The 26,277-nt window shown below is 40.6% G+C and overlaps 1 protein-coding gene across 5 annotated transcripts in view; it reads left to right on the top strand.

The window, feature by feature from the left end:
* FYCO1 (FYVE and coiled-coil domain autophagy adaptor 1) overlaps positions 1–26,277 on the top strand; it is a 95,500-nt gene that overhangs the window by 22,789 nt on the left and 46,434 nt on the right. For 4 of the 5 annotated variants that reach the window (XR_007947734.1, XR_007947736.1, XM_051962216.1 and 1 more), the window contains exons 2-8: positions 3,959–4,092; positions 7,749–7,855; positions 8,813–8,938; positions 14,129–14,235; positions 15,990–16,133; positions 21,468–21,561; positions 23,061–25,472. Coding sequence is in view for 2 of the 5 variants with exons in the window: in XM_051962216.1 (XP_051818176.1) it covers positions 4,041–4,092; positions 7,749–7,855; positions 8,813–8,938; positions 14,129–14,235; positions 15,990–16,133; positions 21,468–21,561; positions 23,061–25,472 (3,042 nt within the window). In the remaining 3 variants the exon portion in view is untranslated. Of the gene's footprint in view, positions 1–2,764; positions 3,483–3,958; positions 4,093–7,748; positions 7,856–8,812; positions 8,939–14,128; positions 14,236–15,989; positions 16,134–21,467; positions 21,562–23,060; positions 25,473–26,277 lie in introns of those variants that run through there. The other variant, XR_007947735.1, reaches the window with a different exon arrangement.

Raw genomic sequence — 26,277 nt, forward strand, 5'->3', positions numbered from 1 at the left:
TCAATTTCTTTTTCTAAAATGGGACTATTTAAGTATTTTATTTCCTCCTCCGTTAACCTGGGCAGTTTGCATTTTTATCTATTCATCTATTTTAGTTAGATCATTAGACTTGTTACCATTAGAGTTGGGCAAACTGTCTCCTAATTATTTCTCTACTTTCTTTTTATTATTGGTAAGTCCCCCTTTCATTTTTGATGCTGGTGCTTTAATTTTTTTCCTTTCCTTTTTCTGATCAAATTGACCAAAGGTTTATCTGTTTTGTTAGTTTTTTCATAAAACCAACTCTTAGTTTTGTTTATTAGTTCAATAGTTTTCTTAGTTTCTATTTTATTAACCTCTTTTGAATTTCAAAATTTCTAATTTAATTGGAGGGTTTTAATTTTTACTTTTTCTAACTTTTTAAATTGCATGCCTGATTCATTGATCTCCTCTTTCTCTATTTCATTTATGTGATTATTTAAAATTATAAAATTTCCCCTAAGAACTGCTTTGACTGCATGGGATTTTCTTGACAAAGATAACTGGTATGGTTTGCCATATCCTTTTCCAGCTCATTTTACAGAGGAGGTAACTTAGGCACAGCATGGTTAAGTGACTTGCTTAGGGTAACACAGCCAGTGAGTGCTGAGGCTTCATTTGATCTCAGGAAGATAAGTCTTCCTGAATTTAGACCCTGCACTGTGTCTACTGTGCCATCTAACTTCCCCAATGACCTTAATAGCTTATGACTATCAAAAGACCATCAAAAGTCGCTGATCCTAGGTCCTTTTTTTTTTTTTAAATAAAATTTTATTTTCCCCATTTGTATATAAAGACAATTTTTAACATTCATTTTTTAAAATTTTGAATTTCAAATTTTTTCATCAAATTTTCTCTCTTTCATTGCTGAGCAATTTGATATAGATTATACATGTTCAGTCATGCAAAACACATGACCATATTGGTCATTTAAAAAAGAATTTATAAACCCAAAAGGGAAAAAAAACCCACACAAAAATAAGAAAATAATATCATTGATTTGTTTTCAGTCTCCATCAGTTCTTTTTCTGGGAATAGGTAGCATTTAGACTATTGAATTGTTGACAACAACTAAATCATTCATAGTTAGTCATTGTATGATCTTTTTGTTGCTGTGTACAATAGTTTCTTGGTTCTGCTTCACTTTACATCAATTCATGTAAGTCTTTCCAGGTTTTTTTGAAATCAGCTTGAAGATCATTTCTTCTTATAAGAAGAATAAGATTCTATTACAATCATATACAACTTGTTTAGGCATTCCATAATTAATGGGCACACCTTCAATTACCAATTCTTTATCACACACTCAAAAAAATACACCACATTTGTATTTTTTGTACATATAACCCCTTTTCCCTGTTATTTTCATTTTGGTATATAGATCTAGTAGTTGATCTGGGTTTTTGAAACCTACCTATATCATCAGATTGCAAGCTTGGACTGGTCCTACCTAATTGGAATCCCTTTGAATCCTGATCTGATGAAAGACTTTGTCATTTGAGGGCTGTTCTAACCAAGGTGGAAGAGAATTTCCCAGGGGCTTGATCACCAGGCAAACATTGTTTTTTGGTCACTGTACCAAATATATAGCTCATTAAATATGAAGAGGGATGTAAGTCTAATGCATTCACGTAGATGTAATAATATCCTAGACATGTTGAAGAATAATCTAACCATGGTTTTGATTATTCAAAAGTTAATTCTCTAGTTTATAGTTTATTTTAGGTTAGTGCTGGGCTGTGTTATTTACTTGCTGGAGGGCCCCCTTTTCCTTCCATTGTCTTCCTTATATCTATCTAGTCCCCTTAGTTATACACCTCCCCTTTTTTCAACTATTGATATATGTACAAATACATGTATGTGTATATGTGTGTATACATATATATGCATAAACACTTTTGCTCTTAAATACATGTGTATATGTACCAATATACACATATATACATAATACAGATATGTAAAAATATAAATACACACATATATGTAAACACACATGCATACACACATAAATATATAAACACACAAATGTGTGTATACATACATACACAAATACGTGTGTGTGTATAAATACTCTTTTACCTTTGCTGAGGAAATAGAAAGTTTTGGGCTAGAATTCACATGAAGCAAAACAGAATTGGAATAGGAGTGAATAATAGGTCTCAGGGTGTGTCACCTCAGTGATTCATAGCCTCCCATTAGGAATACTTAATGTAAATATTTTTAAGGAGGAAGAGCTTTGATGTGTGGGTGGATTCCTAGACTATTTTTTGTTTTGAGGGTCATAAATCCCCATTTATTTAAGTTCAAGAACGGGTTATGAAAGCAATGAGGGGTACATTCTGATCCAAGAACCAATGATGGAGTCCTAGGGGATGGGGAGGAGGGAGGAGACAAGAAGACCAGACATTTCATCTCCATCCCATGAATTTCAGCTCTTAAGGAAATGTTCTTGTAGTGAAAATCTTTGTGCTAAAGAATTATTTCATTACCTCTCTAGCTTCTTGTGCTTCTAGTTTTTTTGATTATGCATCCAACTTGTAGGCTGCTGACTCTAGAACCCCGAGTTGTTTTTGAGTTGAGTTTTCGAAGATTTTGTTTTTATGAGGTACCGATGATCATGTCTCAAATTTTTTCATATCAACAAATAATATTGCTTTGTGGTGGATATTTTAAAGATAGGTCTTAACTTAGTGTCTGTGACCTTATTATTATTTTTTAATTTTGGTAATTGTATTTCAGTATAATTGATTTTCTTTGTAGTCCTCTGCACTTTTACTTTATGCATTTAAAAACATTACTCCAAGAAGGGTCCCATGAGCTTCACTGGGTTACCAAAAGGGCCCATGATACCCAATAGGTTAATAATTTCATTAAAGTTCTGAAACTAATAAATGGCCAAAGGTGTATGAACAAAACCCTAGAGAGAGGGGGAGGGGAAGGAGGGATGAAGAGAGGAAGAGACAGAGGGAGAGAGGAGAGAGGGATAGGGAAGGAGGGAGAGGGAGAAAGGGAAAGGAAAACAGGAAGAGGAAAAGAGGGAGGGCGGGGGAGGAGACAGAGAGAGGCAAAGATATAGAAAGAGAGAGACAGACACAGAGGGAAGCGGGGAAGAGGGAGGGAGAGATTGCATTACCTGTCTGACTTGTAAGTCTACAAGTGGGGGAGCTGCTGGCCCAGTGATTAATGCGGCCTTAACTCTGCAGTCACCAGCAGAGATTCTGTAACGCAGCTTAAAATAGAGAGGTGCCCTTTCCTACTGGCCCTGCCAAGGGTCCGGGCAGGCCGGCTTGAGCGGAGGCCCGGACAGTTCGGCTGTGGCTCTGGCAGCTCCGTGCTAGAGACCTGAACAGGGGAATATTTCCTCCCGGACTGGGGGGGTGGGAGCAATCCAGACCCTTTTAAGGAATCCCCCGGCCCCGTGTGCGTGTAGGCTGCCTGCTCCGGTGGCCGGAGGAAGTTTACCGGTTAGTAGAACTGGGAAGGAAAATGGGGGGAGGATGGGAGGGGAGAGATGTGGTGGGGCCCTCCTGTTACCAGAAGATCCAGCCCCACTCTGAGAGGGAAGAGCCAGAAACTCCTAAAAGACGGGTTGACTTTGGGCTCCTTCCATGGTAAAGACCATGCACAAAAACGGCTTCAGAAAACTTTTTTTCATCTGGAAAGAGGAAGAATAAAAGGAAATCCGGAAAGAAAACCACGTGCTTTTGTGTTCATCTTGTCTGTCGGCTTTAGACCGGCTGGTCACCTGGGAATGGCCCGTGGCAAAAAGCCAATAGGGGATGTCGGTGGCGGACTTCTGGGATGAGCAGCCCGCGTGGAACAACGTGGCCGGTGTACAAGTGCGAAGGAGCCCTGGGCCCCAAATCGGTGTTCTTCGTGCTGTGTTTTGGTGCGTGTGCTAACCTGCTGCCTTCTCTCTCCACCCCCAACCCCCCTTCAGATGTCCTGAGATAGAGCGCTCCGGCCACATGAATTCCTGAGCCTCCCGCTGCCTCATAACCGTGAGCAGACCGTGCTTCACCATGGCTTCGAGTGCCGAGGGTCAGCTGCACAGGATCATCCGAGATTTGCAAGGTAAAAGCTGAGAGGGCGGGCGGCTGTTCCCCAAATTGCCCTTGGGATCTTTTCGCCCTGGGAAGTGGACGCCTTCAGGCCCTCTCGTGTCTAAACATTTTCAGCTCGGGTTTCAGGCATTCGTTTAAGAAGCTCTCAGCTTACCATCTGCTGCTCCGATTTCAAAATCAAATTGTAAACAAAAGTGAAAAGCTTGCTTTGGCCACCGGGTCTTATTTCAGTCTTTTGGAGCTGTCCAAATAAACTGAGTTAAAATTTTTGCTTATATTATATAATATGTATATACAGATTTTATATGTGTATAAATATATGTATGTAAATATATACATATTTTATATGTGCATATATAGACATGTGTGCAGATATTTGCACATTATATATTATATAGGGGCTCTTATGCACTCGATTGGATGAGCTGATTTCGAAGGAAACTTCCTGCCATTCTCTAAGCAAGAGAGGCAGGATACCTAAATGTTTTGAGAGGCAGCGAAGTATATGATGGAACTCATGCCAGATTTAGAGTTGGAACATTTGGCATCAAATTTCCCCCCTGACGTTTATTAACTAAGTGACCCTTTGTACCAAGTCTTAGTTCTTAAGTCTTAGTCCCCACATTTGTAAAATGGGAATAATACTTGAATTACCTGCGTCATAGGGTTGAGGCGAGGAAACTTCTGTGTTAAAATTAAGGCCCTCTGAAGTGTGCGTTCCATAATTAACAAACTTCCTTTTAATTTAGATATCTTCCTTTGTCACTCACTTTCTCACTTCCATTTTTGGCACTGACTGAGGTCTGGTTCCTCTCCTCCTGTTGGCTGGTGCTTTTTCTCGACCTTACTCTCCCCCTTCCTCCCCCTCCCCCCCACTATTACTGGTGAAGATGCCATCTTCCCATTTCCCAAGCTTCTCACCTTGCTATCTTCCCTTTTTTAAAATTTATTTTTAAAAATAATAATAATAGCTTTATTTTTCAAAATACATGCAAAGATAGCTTTCAATATTCACCTTTGTAAAACCTTGTGCTCCAAATTTTTCTCTCACCCCGACTCCTAAGTAGCTTCTAGTTGGGTCCGTGGCTGGTCCCTTTCCATTATAATCCATTCTACATTCAGCTGCCAAAGTGGTTTTCCTAAATTATGGCTGTGATGTAAGGCCTGTGACCCCACTGCCTCTGGGCCCAAACATAAAGTCCTCTATTTGGCATTCAAGGTTCTTTCCTATGCCTGCCCCAGCTTTCTAGATTTTATCCACCCACGTAGGACTGCTTGTTCTTGCTTCATCTTCTTCATCTCCTGTCTTTGTGCCCTTGTACTGCCTTCCACCTGTGTCTTCCTTCTCATCCCTGCCTTAGTTTCTCCAATGTCCTCCAATATTAGCTCTAACTCCATCTTCTCCAGGAGACTTTTTCCAACCCTCCCAACCCAGTGCCTTTCCCTTTCAATGACTTTCTGCTTCTTGTATTCCCTGTCCTTTGCATGTTTTCTCCCCTTATCTGAATGTCTGCTTTTTTTGAGGATTGGCTCTCTTTTTGCCCTTTGTGAGTCCCCAGGACTTAGCACAGTGCCCGCACAGAGTAAATGCTAAACTAATGTTGACTATATGAATACAAGAGGACCTAAGTCATTCCTCTTCTGAAAACACCATCTTTCAGCCATATTTCCACCCATCAGGGTGTCCCTCCTGTAGGTTTTATTTTAAACAACAAAAAAATTGTTTTCCTCTAGTTTTTTTCCGAAGGGTGGCCTTTATAGGCCATGAAGACGGACGCAGTTCTAGGCCATTGCAATGCGGCTTTTCATGGAAGTGGAAATAAAAAACAGATTTACATTTCTACATTTGTCCCAGAGAACAGGACTCTCGTTTATAGACATGGTTAATTTCCAAGAAGAATTTGGAAGTTTTCTGGCCTGCTAGGTTTATAGACATACATGTTGCCTGAGCTGGCAGTAAGATGACCAGATGCTCAGTCATCTTTTATTCTTTTCCACTTTCTTTGCAATGTGATCTTATATGGCTTGTTTCTTTTGTGTGTTCTCTTTTTGGAGTCAGAGATGACCTTTCCTTACTGATCAGAAGCTCTTAAGTGGTATTTACAAATGAGGAAGCCCACATCTAAGCAACTAAAGCCACAGTTTGGTTCCAAAAGTCAGAAGCCAATATGCAGTGGAAAATATAACTTGAAAAGAACTTTTCTAGGATTTATTCATGCATTTCATGTTGTATGTGGGACATATAAATTATTGCCTCCATTTGATTTTTTAAAATAGCTGTAAAAATTAAATCCTATTTCCCAAAAGCAAAGATCAATTTCTGACTCAGTGCTCTATCTGTAGTAGACAATCAGTAGATAGTATAAATGAAAGCAATTTTAAAGTGTGATATAAATGTGCCACGTTGCTGAATGTTACCCTCAAGTAAAAGGTGTGACATCATGATATGCCTGCCGATTCTCATCTCTGATTTTAATCATCTAGGTCAGAGAGGTCAGAGAAAATAGAAACCTTCTTTTATGGGTCATTTGGTTATCTCACATTTTAGCACTAATGGTGAGTATTTGTAGAAAGGCGACAATGAAAATAACAGTAGCTTCTGTGTCAACTGTTAAAAGAGACAGAAGAGAGAACTTGAGTTTTAATAATAACACTTACATTTGCATTACACATTGAGGTTTGCAACCTGCTTGGCTCACAACCACGCTATATGGTGCATAGGATGCCATTTTGTCCAAAAGAAAGGATATTTCAAAAAATAAGTGACTTGTTCTCAACACAGCTTGTAAGTGCCCAAGGTGTTATTTCAACCCAGATCTCTTGATTTCCTGAAGGCAATGATATGATGTAGTGCAAAGCTTCTTAAACTGTGGACCATTACCCCACATGGGGTAGGATAACAATGTGGGAGAGTCACTAAAAAATTGGCAGTGGTAAAAGGTATTCTTTTGCCTAAATATTCTGCCAAGATTTAATTCTTTACATAAAAATAAATAAGCACATCCGTCTCATTACTATGCAAATTTGCTTTTGTCTTCCATAAGTAGTAAAATTATATGTGTACCAAAGAATTGTTTTTAAAAAATCTTTTTGATTTATTATCAATAAATGTATGATTGATTTGTGTATCTATTTTGTATAGCTGTATACCAGAGGTTGCATAAAATTTCTTGGGTGAAAAAGGGTCTTGAGTGGAAAAAGTTATAAGGAGCCCTGGACTTGGAATCAGGAGACTCATCTTCCTGAGTTCAGATCCACCCTCAGACACTTGTTAGCTGTGTGACCTTGGGCAAGGCACTTCATCCTGTTTGCCTCAGTTCTCTCATCTATAAAATGAGTTGGAGAAGTTTGTAACAAACCTCTCCAGTATCTCTGTGAGGAAAAACAAAAACAAAATCTAAATGTTAGGGGTCATGAAAAGTCGCCATCACTAAAATGATCAAACAACTACAATGACTCTCGATTTACAAGACCAGGGCTCTATCTACTCCGCCATCCGCCAACTGTACTAAGGGGGACAAAAAAGCACTATGATTAGGCAAAATCTGACCTAAAGCTTCTATTTCCTTTTAATGCCACAATTGGTTTTACAATAATTGTTGCTGACTATGCTTAGCTTTCCATCAGCCTCCCTCAGATCACCTGTTCTGGTTTGTTGTCTTAAAGATGCTGTGGTAGAACTGAGCAAGGAATTTAAGGATATCGGGGAGCCCATTACAGACGACAGTACCAACCTGCACAAGTTTTCCTACAAGCTCGAATATCTTCTACAGGTCAGTAATGCATTGTTGGAGTTGCCTTCCTGACTGCTGCCCCTACCTAAGGATTCCTGAATATTTATATGAAAGTTCACTGGGGCCATTTTCAATATACATTCTTGAACCCATTATATTCATACGACATGTTTAGACTTGAGTAGGACATCCTTTAGTATGTACCTTGGAAAATCTTGTATGGATTTAGCAAGTGTTTAAACACAGACATTTTAGAGATTTTAATCACTGGAGTTTGAAAATGTATTAGGGTTTTTCATAATTGAGATAGAAAATTGTATCAAGAAACAAGGATCAAATGAGATCATGTCCAAAAAGGTGCCATATAAACTATAAACATAAACTATAATTATTATTATGTATCTTTTGGAATTCTATTCCAATAGAGTTCCCAGAAAAATGTGTGCTTATCGAGCAAATTGGAGAACTTACCAACCAACATGTAAAATAGCTTTTGGTGCCTTTTCAATTGATATCAAGCTTTTTCATTGTGAAAATATACCTGGTTATTTCCTTTTAACCAAATCTATTTCAGCAAGTCACTTGACCCCAATTGCTTCTGCCAAAAAAAAAAAAAAATTCTATTTCAGGTTTTAGACTTGAAGTGACTTGAAGTTAAGAACATATTTTCCTGGTCTGTGAGAGTGTATGCATGAGCATGTATATTAGAAATAGCAGTTTAAGAACAAACTAATATGTTTTGAATACTTAGTACCAAAGTCTTAATTATTCACCTACCTGAACTAGGGTATACTTTGAGTAAATGCATTTACTACAATCTTCAAACTTTCTTTCATATTAAAATATTCACAAGTTAATAAAAAATTTGATGGAGCAGATATAGTTAATATACATGAAGATTTCTTTGGAGGGAAGGGGTTATATATACATGTTGTTAGCCTTTGAACATTGTGGTGAGAATCTGAGTTTGGATATTATCTTCTTTTTCCAACAAAGTTTGACCAAAAGGAGAAGGCCACTCTTCTAGGGAACAGGAAAGACTATTGGGACTACTTCTGTGACTGTTTGGCTAAGGTGAAAGGGGCCAATGATGGGATTCGCTTCGTTAAGTCCATTTCAGAGGTAAGTAGAACTGATTAGTCAATGACATGTGGATCTAAAAATTGGTAGAGCTGGAGAGCCTTTAGGCAGATCAATAGCTATTCAATCTTGGCTTTTCAATCAACTTATGCTACAAGAATTAAAAAAAAAAGAAACTTTATTTTTCCTCTCCTGAAAAAGGGCAAAGCAGTTAGATTTATTTTGTTTGTTGATACTTATTTTGAATTCAGGAAAAAGAAAAGCTTAATTAAGTTTAACATGTAGAGATATGTCTTAAGTCTTAAACAGACTAAGACACAAGTTGGAGAAAAAAGATCCAGGAAGTCTTTCTTATATTAGATATTGCTTAGATTACTTTTTTAAGATGTTTTCCTGAATGACATGGATTTAAAATAAACAATACATTTCACTTTGCATATCCATTTATAGGTCTCCCTAAGTCAGATTGGGAGTTACTTTAGGGCAGAGAGCACATCTTCTGCTGTCTTCCAATATGTACTAATCACATTATGTATTGTGTTATAATGTGCTCTGTTAGAATTTTGTAAAAAGTAGCCGCTGATTCAGAGTGCTGACCAGCAAGATACAAGGCAGGCACTAGCCTTAGTACATTTCCCTTTGCATTACCTGAGGCATCTGGGAACAGGACCAGCAGAGCCAGAGTTGTGCTATGGTGCTCAGCTTTGTCCAGAAGTAAAGATACTTCCTTTGGGAAAAATGGATGTGCACCACTGTGACTCATATTGAGAGGCACTGGACCTAGTGTTTCATTTTTCCTTGTTTAAAAAAATTAACCTCTGCTTGGGTACTGTGATGTTCAAAGGGAGTACATAAGTAGTTTGATTGACTGCACGCAAAACCTGATCGAGTCAATGCAAAACCTGATCGAGTCAATGCAAAATCTGACAGAGCTGTTTGTTTACATTGATGACAAGTATATTATAATATAACATGTTTAAACAACCGGCAATTCAGAGCAAGATATTTTCCCCCAGTTGTAGACTCCTAAATGTTACCACCGGGGCCTGCCCCTGTTCTCACTCTTAGAAGCTGCTTGGAGGCTCTTTGAGGACACTGAAGGGGTTACCAAAGGGAGCTGGTTAAAAAATCTCACTGGATAAGTTAGTTAAGCCTTGCGAAGCAGAGAGTTACGTGATTGCTTCAGGAATCTGGGTGGATATTTGACTATCTTTTCCACCACGTTGTCCTTCCCTCGTCATCTGCTGCATCATGAGCAATTCAGACATTTTTGGCTTCTGATCTGAGGCAGACGAAGTTTGGAAAGAGCTACCCTCCTAATCCCCACTGCTTGTAAAGATGCACAGCTCACAAAAAGATGCCAGTTTCTCCAGTCCAATTCCCATGCTTGTTCTCAAATAACACTCTAGATTTTATAATGTTTGCATTGAAATGAACCGATTGGCTGGTCACCGAATAGATTGGTGAAAGGGATATGTATTTTTCATTTAAAAAACCTTCTTTTTTTTTTTTTTTTTTGGCATTTGTTATGGCCAGAGCTGTACGTGCAGATTCTTACACCTGTTAGGAAAATACACTCTGATGACTTAGGCTGGAAAGAATGGTTTGGAATAATTGAAACTACTTGGCTGAGCATGCTTCTTGAATATTTTTTATTAACTTTAATGATCTCTACCTAGTGCAGTGAAGACATAAGGTATATGGCTGATTGTGACATTCTCCACCCATCTTGTGATTTCTCCAATTACATGAAGCCCATTATAAGCAGGCAGGGTGGGCTTCACTGGGCTTGGGCAGACTGCCTTAAACAGGCATATCAGGTTGCTTCTGAAGCATTATTGATCTCCTTTGGAGGAATATATTTGCTTGGTTTAGAAGGGAATCTGCTGTTTGGGGTGAATTGTTTTCTTTCTTATTTATTATCTGGTGTTTCCTTTAATAAGTGCATATTGTAGAAATTACTACATCGCTACATTTAATATAATTAAAATATTACTTGAATATGGTATCTAAAAAGTCTTTATAAACTAAGAGAGTAAGGTAATATGGCCTAATGGATTTTGAATCAATCTGAGAATAAATGATAATAACAACAATAACCTACCGCCTTCCCTGGCTTCCTTCAAGTCCCAACTAAGTCCTATCTTCTAAGAAATGTCATCTCCAAACCCTCTTAATTCTAGTGACTGCCCTCTCTTAATCATTTCCTAATTTATCCTGCACTTAGCTTGTTGTTTATAAGCACTGGTTTGCTTATCTTCCCCATTAGATTGTGAGCTCCTTGAGGGCAGGGACTTTGTTTTGTTCCTTTTTGTATTTCAGTATGTAGCCCAGCACCTGGCACATAGTGGATAGTTAAAAAATAACTGACTGGCAGTATAAGTGTGGACAGGTCACTTAAATCTTTCTGGCCATGGCTTTTCCAGCTGCCAAATGAAGAGGTTTCATAGGAGGGAGAGTTTGACAAAATCTTAGAGAGTCTATATATACTTTGGGAGACATTAGAGTTTATTTTGCTGATAAAGAAAATGGGGGCTCGGAGAAAAAAGCAATTTGCTCAGTTCTGAAGAGATAATTTCTAAGACCTCTTTCTGATTGAAATCCCATGGCCCTATAAACCTATAAACCTTTAATTACCCAAGAAGTTACATAGAAAACTGTTTTTTTTTACCAGTATTGGCTTTTTAAAAAAAATCTTTATTTTTTAAAGTAAATATATCATTCTTTCATAAGTTCATGTAATATGTCAATAATTTTAGGCAGCTTAGTGATGCAATGAATAGAGCATAGACCCTGGGTCGGGAAAACTCACCTTCCTGAGTTCAGGTCTGGCCTCCAACACTTAGTAATTGTGTGAGTGTGGGCAAGTCACTTAACCCTGTTTATCCCAGTTTCTTCAGCTGTCAAATAAGTTGGAGAAGGAAATACAAACCACTCCAGTATCCTTGCCAAGAAATTCCCACATCGAGTCATAAAGAGTCAGACACGACTGACTTAGAATCCTTCATGTTAAAATGCCCAAGTGCATTGTCATTCTGAGTTCTTGTGTGAGGAGACCTGATTGCTTCCCTTAAGCTCTTTGCTCTCACCTGGTCCCCTCAACTCTTAACATCAGCTTTTTATTCGTAAAATGAAACTGGGCTCCAAAGGGGAAAAGCATTCGGACAGAACCAATGTGGTTGCTGGCACCCCATCACAACCACGTTTCTGCTAAACCAGTGAGAATTTCATGCAGCTGCCTGACCAACCTAAGTTCTGCTTTTGTAATTGTTGGTCGTGGTCTCCCCTGTTAGATGGTAAGCTCCTTGAAAACAGGCACTGACTTTTGCCCCTTAGCACAGTCCTGGCACCCAGCAGGTATGTTGTTCAGCCTTTGCCTTTGAAAAGGAACAAACATCAGGATATTGAGGTCAGGGTAGCTTGTGTTCAGCTGTGGCTTGTCATTAGATAGCTATAAATGCTTTTTGGCTATCTGCTAGAAAGATTAGTTTTGTGAGTCTTTGGGGCAGAGCAGATAGTCAGTGGCAGGACATGTGTTGCTGCCTCTGTAGTTTCCCATGATTTCATACTTTTAAAAAAGTCACTCATTGAGAAATTTGACTGTATGCCTTTAAAATGTGGGAAAGGGACTTACTGAAAAAAAAAATGGAGTGATTTTGCAAGTTGTTAAATAGCATGACTTGAGGCTCAACCAGTATCCTTTACCTTTCCCTGATTGATATTCTGTGCGGTTGTCGTACAAATTAATAATTTAATAATATTTACTCATGATACCTTTTATTTCAAAAGAATTCTTTTTGCTGAGCATTTTGTGATGTGTCTGTTAGAATTTGGGGGTGGCCAGGTAGCACAGTGGATAGAGGGCCAGGGCTGGGGTCAGGAAGACTCTTGACAGGAAGACATCTTTCTGAGTTTGAATCTGATTGGCTGTGTGACCCTGGACAAATCATTTAACTGCCTGCCTCAGTTTACTCATCTGTAAAATGTGCTGGAAAAGGAAATGGTCAACTACTTCAGAATCTTTGCCAAGAAAACCTTAGACATGACTGAAACGAGGGAGTAGCAAGATAGCAATTGTAAATATATCTGACTTTGGGGGTGGGCTGGCCTGCAGCTTCCTCTTCATATCTGAGCCAGAAATCTGATTGAATGTGCTATTACCAGGAAGCTTTCTTTCTTTCCTTCAGGGCAGGAACAATATCATTTTTGTCTTTGTTATTTGTAATGACTTTCCTGTGCCCAGCAAGTAGTCAGCACTTTCTTGATATTTGTCAATTGATTCATGGATTTCTACCATTTTGCATCGAGTCTTTGAGTGAGTGAATCAATCAGTTTAGGGAAACACAGGAACAGGTTTGTCTCAAGTGTCATCAGTGGCCCTTCCCTTTAGCCTAGAAGGCCCATGCTCCCAGCTGTCAGAGTTGTGCCACATAATGAAAGGTGATTACTCTTTGAAATGGCATAAGATGAAATACTGGCACTATATCACGCCTTCCTCACCCCTGCCCCCATCAGACATTCTATAAAATCACTCAGGCAGGTCTGCTTTGAGATGGTGTTTTGATAAGTGAGTTTATACATCAAAGTAGTTTAAGTCTTATCAACTTTCCATCTAGAGTTTATCAAGCACATATGGCAAGAATTGACTTTGTGGCTCAAAGTATTTACAGATTTTAGATCTAGCAACTTAATCAAGAGAATCATTGAGGTACTTTCCATTCTAGTCCTCTCTGTGGGGTCAGCACAGAAGCACATGTTTTCCACTAGGCTATCCTGTTACCTGACACATGCTCATCCTGTAACCTAAAATAGTTTGAATGATTGGAATCCTGTACACTGAGCGAGCTCCATATCTGGGCCTGAACCCCCAAGCCCTGAAAATTTTGACTTAACTAAACCAAGGGAGGAAGAATAGACTCCAAAGAGAGCCTTTTCATGGAAGTGTTGGACGAGAACTTATCCATCTTGATAGGTTTTGCTACTTTTCTAAATGAATATGAAACCAGGAGACCCAAGAGAAATTGAATTAATTCATGCTTTTTTCTATTTCTTTTTGGTTAGATTATCATGGAATGGTGGAGGTGACTGTTAAATGCCTTTTGGCCAAGGGTTGTCTAAAGCCAATGATAAATTTGCAAACTTTTTCCTGAAGCTCTTTTTGAAGGGCATCTAGAAGGCAAGGTTGTTTGAAATCTAAAGGCTGTTCCTTTCTTTATATTTTTGCTCCTGCAGCTGCGAACGTCTCTTGGGAAGGGCAGGGCTTTCATACGCTATTCTCTAGTGCATCAGAGACTGGCAGACACCTTGCAGCAATGTCTCATGAATACCAAAGTGACCAGGTAAGTGGAGAAGTGTAAGATTATGCCATCAGCAAGTAATGTTAGCATATGGTTCCGATATTATCTTGAAGAAAGTTGAATTATTTTTCTTCATAATTTACCTTTGGAGTCGGTGCTTAACAAACAGCTTGCTTTATAAATGTAGTGGTTAAATTAATTATAATATGTGTGTAGTGACATATTATTGTACCATCTAAAATGATGTAATTCTCAGTTTTAGAGGAAACATCTATGAAATGATGCAGAGGGAAATGAATAGAAATAGGAGAAAATTTTCTGTAATGATAGCAATGTTATAGAAAAGACTTAACTTTTTATTTATTATTTTTGTGAGGCAGTTGAGGTAAATGACTTTTCCAGAATCACACTGCTAGTAAGTAAGTTTTAAGTGCCTGAAGCTGGATTTAAACTTAATTCCAAGAGCTTGTGTTCTGACCACTGTACCATCTAAAGGCCCCTGAGAAAACCAGAATATCTTTAGAACTGTAGTCAATGCAATAATAAACCATGACTCCAGAGGACAGAAGATGAAACAGGTTATTCATCTCTTGCCAGAGAGGTGATCAGTTTAAAAATGCAGAGAAAATTACTTATTTGGAGGCACAACTAACTTGGGTAGTTGTTTTGCTGGACTGTGCGTGTTTTTATAAAGGCAGGGCTTGAATGACTTGCCCAGTCTGAGTGTCTGCGGCCTGATTTGAGTTCGGGCCCAGCACTCTGTCCACTAAACCACCCGCCTGCCTCCTAGGCCGACGGATGTCAAATGACTCGCCCAGTTGGTCAGTGTCTGAGGCTGGTAAGTTTGAGCTGGATCTTCCTTCCTGACTCCAGGCCTGGTGCTCTATCCATCTGCCCATTTAACTGCCCCTGTCACATGATAGACACTTACTTAATAAATGTGCTACTAGTACATTGATTATTGGCTATTTCCTGTTTCCTGGCCTGTACCTAAAGCATTTCCAGTTTGGGAGGAACTGCCAGAGACTGAGGACTTTTCAACAAAGGCTTTGAAAAGCCAGAATCGCGTTTGCCTAAACAGCCTCCAGAATGAGGTTCTAGTTGAAATTGAAGTCAATGTGTAGAATAAAACCTTGTGAGTTTTAGTACTGGTTCATTGCTAATTGATGACAGTTTAAAGTACAAATAATATTTAATTTCAACTACATATTTGGGACCCATGTTCTTAGACTGGTCTAATCAGCAACAAGCTGAGTCATTTTGATTTGGAAAGAGGAAAAGGATAGTTCTTTTTTTCTTTTAAAGAAAGAAACCTTTTCATAAAAAATTTCATAGATGTGTAATGGTGATACTTGTGTATTTCTTGGCTAAAAGGTAATCTATATTTCAGCGTACCTTTATTTGATGAGTACAGATAGGAATAGGGCCTGGATCTGTGATTTCTTTGACATATGAAACTCCCAGATGAGGAAACTCACTAATGCAAGTAGTGTCTTCTCTGAAATTTAAGGTCTTAGTTGCCTAGCACAATGAGAGTTTCAGTAACTTGCTTAGTGTCTCACAGACAGGATGTGTCAAAGGAGGAACTTGAACCCAGATAATCCTGGTACCATTGGTCCCTTTCTACTGTGCTAAACACCTTTGTTTTCCATATTAATATGCAGGCTTATTTGGCAACTTGGCTTTTTAATTGATGAGAATAGCCTTGGTAGTGTGCCATTGTGACCATTTGGGAAAATGGACTCAGAGTTCATTTATTCTGTGTATTAATCTGTACTCTTCCATCTTCCCCTCAGCGATTGGTACTATGCAAGAAGCCCATTCTTGAAGCCCAAAATGAGCTCTGACATTATTGGTCAACTGTATGAGCTTACAGAGGTCCAGTTTGACCTGGCATCCCGAGGTTATGATTTGGACGCCGGTTGGCCAACGTTTGCCAGGTACTTTGGAGAATAGTTTCCTTTTGTTATCTTTATTGTTTCAGAAGATTAAACTATAATCTCTCCAGGGCAATGTGCATGCTGTGCAAATGGGATAACATTTTCTGTTATCATCTTTGCTGATATTATAGAGAATATTAATAAAATAAATCAGGCAAAGGACCTGGTCTTGTACAAATTTCTATAACTGCTCAGTATATCCAGATGAAGATGTATCTGTACAACGACTGAAATTTTTTTAACCTGCCATTAATTTCTATTATTGTTTTGTTTTACTGGGGCTCAGAACTTTGGCTTATTTGCACAAATGAGCATTCCCACCATGTTTTTAGGGTCATCATGAAACCTGCTGGAAAGTTTGGGGAAAAAAATTATTGCAAAAGTTCTTTTTCTTAAGGGATTGTAAATACCTTTAAAATAATGCAACTTATGGGTTAAGAAAGAGAAAGTGCTTGTAGAGCAGAAATATGTTAATAAATAAGTTTCCTGCTGGGTAGGAATTATTGCATAAGCTGAATGTGGGCAGTAAACTGTGCAGTGGTAACTGTTCCCAGTTTCTTGGATAATGGGGGTGAGACAGCATTTGTGACCTTCTATCCCACATGTTTCTCCTCAACCACATCTTACTAGGACACTGTCTTCTCTTGATCCTTACACACTGATATAAAGGAACTAGATTCCACCCTAGAACAGGCTGTACATTCATTTTAGGCAAAGGACTTCCTTGAAATCTAACAAGCATATTGGCAGAGATGATTTTTTTCCTTTTTAAAAAGAAAATTTAAAATTTATTTTAAACTCAAATACAAAACAGGAAAGAAAAAAAGAACATTTCCATGTATTCAACAGAACACAGAGGATTCAGTATAAAACAATAAATTTCCATTTCAAATTGTTTACTTCATTCATTCATTCACTTATTTCTTTATCTGTTAATTTAAGTTTTGTTGAGTCAATTGGGGTTAAGTGACTTACCTAGGATCACAGAGCCAGGAAGTGTTGTGTCTAAGGTCGGATTTGAACTCAGATCCTCTTGACTTCAGGACTAGTGCTTTATCCATTGCACCACTTAGCTGCCCCTAAAATTGTTTACTTTAAAAAAAAAAAACCTGTGATAAATGTCATATATTATTTTCAGTCACCTAGCTTTTTTTGTGCTTCCTTCTGTTTTCTTTTGTTCTCTGCTGCATACTTTGTAGTTTTTTCTCCCTCTCTCCCCATTCTGCTCTAAAGAACTACAATTAAATATCAATATATAGAAATATATATATACACACATCCATAAACAAATATATACATATAGATAAGACTATACTAAATATATTTCTATTTGACAGTTCTTTGTCTGGAGATGGATAACATCTTCTTTTACAAATCCAAGTCTTTCCATATTGTTCTAATATCAACCAACTCATCATTTCTTATAATACAGTAGTATTCCATCATAATCATATATCACAAGGCAGAGATGTTTTGTCATGTGGCAATCCAACTGTCCAAAAAATATTGATATTCCTTCAGAAATAAACTGGTTTTTCTTATGAATAAGTCTCCTTATTAATAATTAATTAATCAGTGAAAAAAATATACTTAGGGGAAAGTTTTCTGGAAAGGTGGTATAGTAAGCCAAAAGATTTTGGGGTGTACAGACTTCCTCCATAGAAAAAGACAGAACATTACCTCAGAGTAAATGTAGAGCAGCAGAAATTTAAAAAAAAAAAAAAAAGGCAGGATAAAGCAGTTGTCCTAAGACAACTTGAAAGGTCCTTAGGAAAAGCTTGACCTTTGGGGTGGACGTTTGGCCTGAGTGAACACCTCCAGGTAAACTCTAGAGCATCAACAAATAAGCCCTGGGAGCAACTCGATTGGGCAGCCTCTACCTCACAGAAAGTGTGAGGATCCAACAACTGAGAAAATATTTAAGGAACTTCTGCTGTCAAGGGACTCCAAGCACAACTGTGCCGACCACACGTGGTCTCAAGCTGTGGTTATGGAAGAGAAGGAGCTAGCCTATTCCTGATGAGTGTAGTAGCAGAGGGACAGAGAACCTCACTGGTTGTGGATACTTTCAGGAGAGCAGCGTCCCTGGAGGGATCCTAGGGAGCTAAAGTAGTTACAAGTAAGCTTGGATAGGGACTCTAGTGATAACTTAAGGATAGAGAGGATTTCCCAGGACAGAAAGAAAATACAAAGAAAATAGGGACGTGAGGCCACACCTTGGGACTAAAATTTGATTATAATAATATACTGCTAAAAAATAAAGTTCATCTATCCCGAGAACAGATCGATGAGAGACAAAATAAGAGTAGTTGGATTACCTGAAAGTTATAATAAAATAGATCTTGATACAATATTGCCAGAAATTATTAAGGAAAATTGTCCTGAAGTTCTAGAACAAGAAGGTAAAGCAGAAATGGAAAAATCCACTAATCACTATCTGAAAGAGATCCCAGGAGGAAAATATATAGAAATATTATAGCCAAATTTCTTTTTTTTTTTTTTTTTTTTTTTTTATAACTTTTTATTGACAGAGCCCATGTCTGGGTAGTTTTTTTTAACAACATTATCCCTTGCACTCACTTCTGTTCAGACTTCTTCCCTCCCTCCCTTTACCCCCTCCCCGAGATGGCAAGCAGTCCTATAAAAGTTAAATATGTCACAGTGTATCCTAGATACAATATATGTGTGTAGAACCGAACAGTTCTCTTGTTGCTCAGGAAGAATTGGATTCAGAAGGTAAAAATAACCTGGGAAGAAAAAGAACAATTCAAGCAGTTTACATTCATTTCCCAGTGTTCTTTCTTTAGGTGTAGCTGCTTCTGTCCATCCTTGATCAGTTGAAACTGAGTTAGCTCTCTTTGTCGAAGAAATCCACTTCCATCAGAATACATCCTCATACAGTATCGTTATGGAGGTATATAATGATCTCCTGGTTCTACTCATTTCACTTAGCATCAGTTCATGTAAGTTATAGCCAAATTTCAAAGCTCCCAAAATAAAGGAAAAAAAATAGTGTAAGGAACAAAAAGAAAAATTTAAATATTGCAGAGCTACTATCAGGATTACATAATTCCTAGTAGCTTGTATGTTGAAGGATTGTAGATCTTTATAGAGCAAAAGAGTTAAGACCAAGCATGGGGAGGGAAAGAACACTTAGCAAATTGAAAGACTTTCAGGCATTTGTGACAAAAAGAGCAGAAGTTAGTGGAAAATTTGACATAAGATCTAGGAGAAATATAAGGTAAACATTAAGTTCCAATTGTAAGGATTCAATAAAATCAAACTGTTCACGTTGTATAAGTGAAAATATTAGCAATATTCTTATGATTGACATCATTATTTCAATAGGAAGGAAAGGCTTGGGCTGGACTGTGTATGATGGAGTGATTCTAAAAAATGAAACTGTAGAGAAAGATAAACAGGAGTAATTATCTCATATAAATGAGTCATGAAGGGAATAATTGATACAGAAGAAAAGTAAATGAGGGTTGAGGCATAGCAGATAGTGTTGGAATCTTACCCTTATCAGAAATTGGTTAAAGAGGGAAAAACATATACGTCTAAAAGGTCATAAAAATCTTCTAAATTTAGAATTTACTTATTGATAATATTAATAATATATATTACATATATTAAAAATATTTATTATCTTATTTATAAGAGGGTGAGGGGCTAAGTTAAAGGAGAGATTTTAGAAAGAAAGATTATAGAGTAAAAATTAGGAGGAGGGGATAAAGGAGCAACTCTCAGAAAGATTAGTAGATTAAAATGATGGGGGAGAAAGAATAAAGGAGAGACTTATACAGGGGTGGATAGATTAAGAAATAGGAGGGCAAGGTAGCAGGTAGAAGTAAATTAGAAAGGTGAGAAGAAATAATAATAGAAGAATAAGAGAATAATAAGAAATAGAAGAAATAAATAAGGTAAGAAAGATAATAAGGAAAAATTGGATAGAGGGAAATACAGAATAAGTAATTATAATAATGGATGTGAATGGTATGAATTTAACCATAAAATGGAAGTGGATAGCAGAATGGATGAAAATTTTGAATTCAACAATATGTTTCTTTTAGGAAACAATAAAAATAAGAGCTATATATGGAATTGAAATAAAGGGCTGGAGCAGAATTTATCATGTAAAAAAATCAGGGATTGTAGTCATGATCTTGGACAAAGTTAAAGCTAAAATAGATTTAATTAAAAGAGAAAAATAGGGATACTATACTATGTGTCACCAATATTATTTAATGTTATTTAGGTTTCATTTCTCAGTTACGTAAAAAATTTTGTCAAATTTATAAGAAGATAAGTCATACCCCAACTGATGGCCAAGGGATATGAATAGGCAGTTCTTTGATGAAGAAATCAAAAGTATATAGCATGTGAAAAAATGCACTAAATCACTTTTGATCAGAGAATTGTAAATGAAAATAACTCTGAGGCAACCCTTCACAGAGTTGGCTAAAATAACAGATGCCCTTCCATTGGGGAATGGCTAAACAAGCTGTGTGTATATGATTATGATGGAATACTATTGTGATTTAAGAAATGATGAGTTGGTTGATTTTTTTAAAAAGATGGAAGGACATATATATATATATATGAAGGAAGATGCTGTCCACCTCCAGAGGAAAAAACTGACAAGGAGAAATATACATAGTATGGTGTATACATGTATATATGTGTGTGTCTATATGTATAGATTTATATGTATATGTTTATATATTTGTATTTAATTGTATCTTCTAGGATGGGGTGAGAGGTGGGAGAGAGGAAAATATTAAGTTTAAAAGTGCATATTAGAGAACAAAAGAAAATCTCGAAGAAGCATAGAAAAGCGGGGTAACTTTGAAAACTGTATGATATTTATTACATAGGAAAATTGTTTCCATTACAAATGGAAATTTGTTTAATAACAGCAGAACCATTGCAATACAAGGATAGCACACTTTGTGAAATGTCTTCACCTCCTTTTCCTATGATTTGAGCTTGTGTGCGGCCCAACTGTGGGCTAACTTGAAAGCTTTTTGAAGCAGGAAGTATCTTTTTGCCGGATTACATTCAGCATCTAACTTGGCACTATTCAGTTTAGTTCATTAAACTTGGACTAATATATATGAATATGGAAACAAAACTCAAGTAGCCCAGCCCTCAAAGGGCTTACATTTTACTTTACATTTTACATATGACATGTAGCTTGATAAGTATAGTACAAGATGGGCGATCTATGAAGCAAAGGGATAGTCACACATAGATGAAACTCAGTAAAACATTTGAAGGAAAGATCTCTGTGGCTTCCTGTTTAGGTAACAGTTTCTTTCTTGTGGTTCACAGGAGGACTCTGGCCTCCCTTGGCTCTTCAGCGTACATGTGGAAACCCCCAAGTCGGAGTTCAAGCATGAGCAGTCTAGTGAGCAGTTATCTGCAGGTAATTACCCAGGAGCCTGTCCTTCCAGATGGGCACTCAATAAATGCAAGTTGATTTGACTTGATGATCTTAGAAATTAATCATAGGACCTGAGCCTGCGAAACACTGAGGAGCCAAAAACCTCTCTTTTCTACTCTTTTTCCTTTGTAGGGTCTTTTGAATCTTTCTTCAAAGGTTTTTGAAATACAGTGGAAAGACCCATTTTATGATCAAAACAAACAAAATGAAGCATGTTTGTCTTTACTATTTTCTTGAATGTCTAGAAATCTAAATGCATTGTCATGACAGAATAGACAATTTAAAAACGGCAACAAATGAGAGTATGGGAAGCTACACAGAAACTAACCATGCAAGATTGCACCAAATAGCATAAAATGTAGTGGATAGAGTGCTGGCCCTGGGTCAGGAGGGCTTGAGTTCAAATATGACCTCAGAGACTTCTTAGCTGTGTGACCCTGGGCAAGTCACTTAACTCTTTATCTGCTCTGCTCAGTTTCCTTACCTGTAAAATGAACTGGAGAAGGAAGTGACAAACTGCTCCAGTATCTTTGTCAAGAAGGGAGAGAAGACTTGCCATTGTGTTTTTTTTTTTTTTTAATCTTTTCAGGAGTTATTAGTGAGGGTTAGAGGAGAATACAATTTTGTAAAATTTCTTCATAATGAAAGAGGATCCCATTCAACATAGGGACCTAAAAGAGAAGTTTCTTAAATGAGTTACTCCCTTTTTTGTGGTGGGCATTCATCTCGCACATCACCAAGGAGGAAGAAGAAACAACTCTCGGAGGATGCAGTTGAGTAGGAACAAGTGAGCTAGACAAGATACCAGGATTGTGATCTCTAACTCTCAATCACTGGATGGCTCTGAACATGCTGCTTTGTGTCTGTGATCTGTGTTTTGGTTTCTGCAGCTTCAGACACAGAAGTAGACCACTAGAGTAATGGTAGGGGAATAATTTTAGTAAAGTACACATTTTCCAAATGAAGTAATAATGTAATAATAGGTAGAATTTATTATTTCAGTGCCTTAAAATTTGCAAAGCATATTTCATATTTCAACTCATTTGATCCTTATAATGATCCCATGAGGTAGGTGGTATTATTCTGCTGATTTGACAGCTGAGTAAGCTAGGATTGAAAGAAGGAAAGTGGCTTTTTCAGCTAATAAGTGTCTGAGGTCTGAGGTTTGAGTCGGGTCTTGGTTCCAGGGCCAGCGCTCTGTCCACTGTGTTTTAGTCATCTTTCATGGTTGTCATTTTCTGTGTAGCTTCTCATACTCTCATGCATTGCTGTTCTTCAATTGTTTCTTCTGTCATGGAGATTTAGATTTAGATTTCTAGACTGATTTCTGATTTCTAGATTTCAGACTCTATTGCACTAGTCATCATCTTTCACCAAATGAATTTCCTCTTGCTTTTCACTTGCACAGTTAGCTGTTTGGTCCTCCCTGAAGATATATTATATTCTCAAGAGATTTCATTCCTTTCCTTTTGTTTCCCCAGACCCAAGACTTGGCATCCAGCTTCGATGTGAACAGCTCCATGAACACGGAGGCCCTGGAAGGGTTTGATGAGATGCGTGTGGAGCTGGACCATTTGGAGATAAGGGAGAAGGAGCTACAAGATCGCTTGCAGCAGTTAGAGAGGGAGAACCAGGAGCTGAGGAAGGCCACAAGCCTCCAGGAAGAGCAAGTGCAAGCCGAGCGGGAGAAGGGAAGAGCCCTGACGGAGGAGAACGCCCGGCTGGTCCAAAGGGTGACCGAGCTCCAGAAGGAGTGTCAGGTCTCCCAGTCAGCTCAGAGCACCATGCAGGAGCTGCAGAAGTGCCTGAAGACCTTGGAGCTGGGCACAGCTGAAAACAAAAGGGAATACCACTCCACCCTGAAACATCTGGAGGCAAAGTTACAGCCCCTGGTGCAGCAGCTGGAGACGGCCTGGGCTGCCGTCACCACGAAAGATCAGTGCATTGCTGAACTCCGGGCCAAGCTGGCCGTGGCGGAGCGGAGGAGCCTGGAGCTGGCGGCAGAAGGAGGCGCGGCGAGCGGGGAGGGGGGCCAGCGGGCCCCCGATCAGGCCATCTTCTCTCAGGACCTCCAGGAGCTCGTGGAAAAGCAGGTGGTTGAGCTGGAGAGGCTGACCAGAGAGTTACACCAGAAAGAGCAGGCCCGGGGAGAGCTCGAGTCTAAAATCCACGTTTTGGCCACGAGCTCCCGAGACGAGAACAAGAAGCTGCTCAGTGACCTGGAGGGGATGGTCAAGGAGATGGAGCCTCTGCGGGAAGAGCTGGTGTTGAAAGGGAAGGAGGTGACTGAGCTCCAGCTCCGGCTCAAGGACTCCCTCGCGAGCTCCAAATCACTGGAAAAGGAGCTGGAAGAGCTCAGGAAAGGCGAGCGGCTCCGCCGAGACGAGCACAGCCAGGAGAAGGAGCTGCTGGAGCAGGAGGCCAGGTCCCTGACCAAGCAGCTGCAGCTCCTCGAAGCCCAGCTGTCCCAGGCAAACCAGCACGCCAGCGACCTGGAGGAGCAGCGCAAGCAGCTGCTGGGCGACCGGGACCGTCTGCAGCAGAGGGTCGGGGAGCTGGAGTATCTGCTGGGCCAGCCCGGGGCCGCCAGGGAGAAGGCCCAGGAGCTGAGCTCAGGGGACTCCCAGCCACCACCGCCGGCCAGAAAGAGCCCGGAAGGGCCGCCGCCGCAGGGCCAGAGCGGAGAGGAGGAGGACGGGGGCCGCGAGCGGGACGAGGAGCTTCAGAGCGCCCTCCACAGGAACCAGATCCTCGAGGACAAGCTCAAGGCCCTGCAGGTGGACTACGAAGACCTCCGGCAGCGTGAGGCGGCCATCAAGGGCTCCCTGGCTTCCCTGGAGGCGGAGCAGGCCAGCATCCGCCACATTGGGGACCAGATGGAGAAGAGCCTCCTGGCTGTGAAGAAGGCCAAGGAGACCATGAAGGCCCAGGTGGCGGAGAAAGAGGCGGCCATCCAGAGTAAGGAGGCCGAGTGCCGGCAGCTGCGGGCCGAGGTGGAGAGGTACCAGAGGCAGGCCGGGGCCCAGGAGGAGGGGGAGAAGGCCCTCCGGAGCACGGGGCAGACCCAGCCGGCGGGCGGCCTCGGCTCGGACCAGGGGCTGCTGGAGCAAAGCCCGGACCGGGAGGCCCAGGAGCTGGCTTCCCGTCTGGCGCTGACGCAGGGGCAGTTGGAGGTCCACCAGGACATGGCCGAGAGGGCGCTGGAGGAGGTGGCCGAGCTCCGCAGCAAGCTACAGAGGGCCCAGGAGGGCCAGGAGCAGGCCCAGAGCCAGCTGCAGGTGGCCGAGGCCCTTCTGGAGGAGAACCGGAGCCTGGTCCAGCAGCTGAAGGAGCAGAACGAGAGCCTCAACAGGACGCACGTGCAGGAGCTGCTGCAGTGCACGGAGAAGGAGCGCGCGCTGAGGGAGGAGAAGGACGGAGAGAGCCGGCACAGGGCCGAGCAGGAGAGGCAGCTCCAGGAGGAGCTGGCCCGGGCCAAGCAGGACGCCGAGCTGGCGCAGCTGGAGCACGCCGAGGTGCAGGAGCAGCTGCACCGCGCCAACACGGACATGGCCGAGCTGGGCATTCAGGTCTGCGCCCTGACGGCCGAGAAGGCGCAGGTGCAGGAGCAGCTGGCCCAGGCCGCCCGCAGGCTCGCCGAGCTGGAAGAGAGCGCCTCCAGAGAGCGGGAGGGCCTCCGCAGGGACGTGGAGGGGCTCCGGCAGGAAAGGGAGAGCCTGCGGGAGAAGCTGGCGGCGGCCCAGGAGAGCGCCCGCGCGCTGCCCTCCCTGCAGCAGCAGCTGAGCCTGGCCGAGAAGCAAGCCCAGAGCCTGCGGGAGGCTGGCCAGGGAGAGCTCGCCACGGTCAAGTTCCAGATGAGTACGGAGATCATGAGCTATCAAGCCAAGCTCAAGGTGACCGGCAGGTTATTCCCCCAGAGTCCCGGGACTCGGGGCCAGGGGAAACCCATGGGCCCCGGACCCCACCTGCCTCCTCCGTTCTAAGAGGCATCTAACACCCCAAAGGAAGCCCATGTGTCCTGTCTGCTCACCCCCAACGTGCCATGGAAATAAGCCCCAGTCCTGTTCTGCACCAAGCCTAAACACAAGATTGGGTTTAGGATCTCAGGGTCCCCAGCTGCTAAGTGTCTGAGGCTGGCCTTGAACTTGGGTTTTCCTGCCTCTGGACCCAGCACTCTCTCCACTGGGCCATTAGGGGGACTGTGTCCAAGTATCTAAAAATAGCACTTGGCCTCCATCCCGACCATTTACCTGAAGGCCCATGAGACCTTCTGTTCCCCCAGGTTATGATTGTAGACCCTGGAGAATGTCCTGACTGGTTTCAAAAAAAACCTCGGGATCAGAGAGATCGGTAGCTACTGCATATCCTAACTGTCTGTCTACAGAATGAAAATCTTAGAGTTGAAAATTAGGCAGGTGACAAGGTGAGCACGAGGTTTGGTAACTTGAATTTTTTATCTCGGTGTTTATGAGCCATCGGTGGGTCAGATCCAGCCTTGCTCCAGCTTTGGTATTTGTGTCCTAACTCAGGGAGGTAAGAACACCTTCTGTTCTGATCCTGTTAAAGAAAAAAGGGCCTTATCCTGGGAGTCCAGGGCCAAAATCTTCACCAAGCATGGTAGTTAGAGGTCAAGGTTAGCGTGAACCCCGCGCCTATTGGATGACCCAAGGTGGCCACTCCCCAGAACTGGCAAATTTG

The sequence above is a fragment of the Antechinus flavipes genome, chromosome 5 (genome assembly GCF_016432865.1).
Source record: "Antechinus flavipes isolate AdamAnt ecotype Samford, QLD, Australia chromosome 5, AdamAnt_v2, whole genome shotgun sequence".
In the NCBI taxonomy this organism is placed as follows: domain Eukaryota; kingdom Metazoa; phylum Chordata; class Mammalia; order Dasyuromorphia; family Dasyuridae; genus Antechinus; species Antechinus flavipes.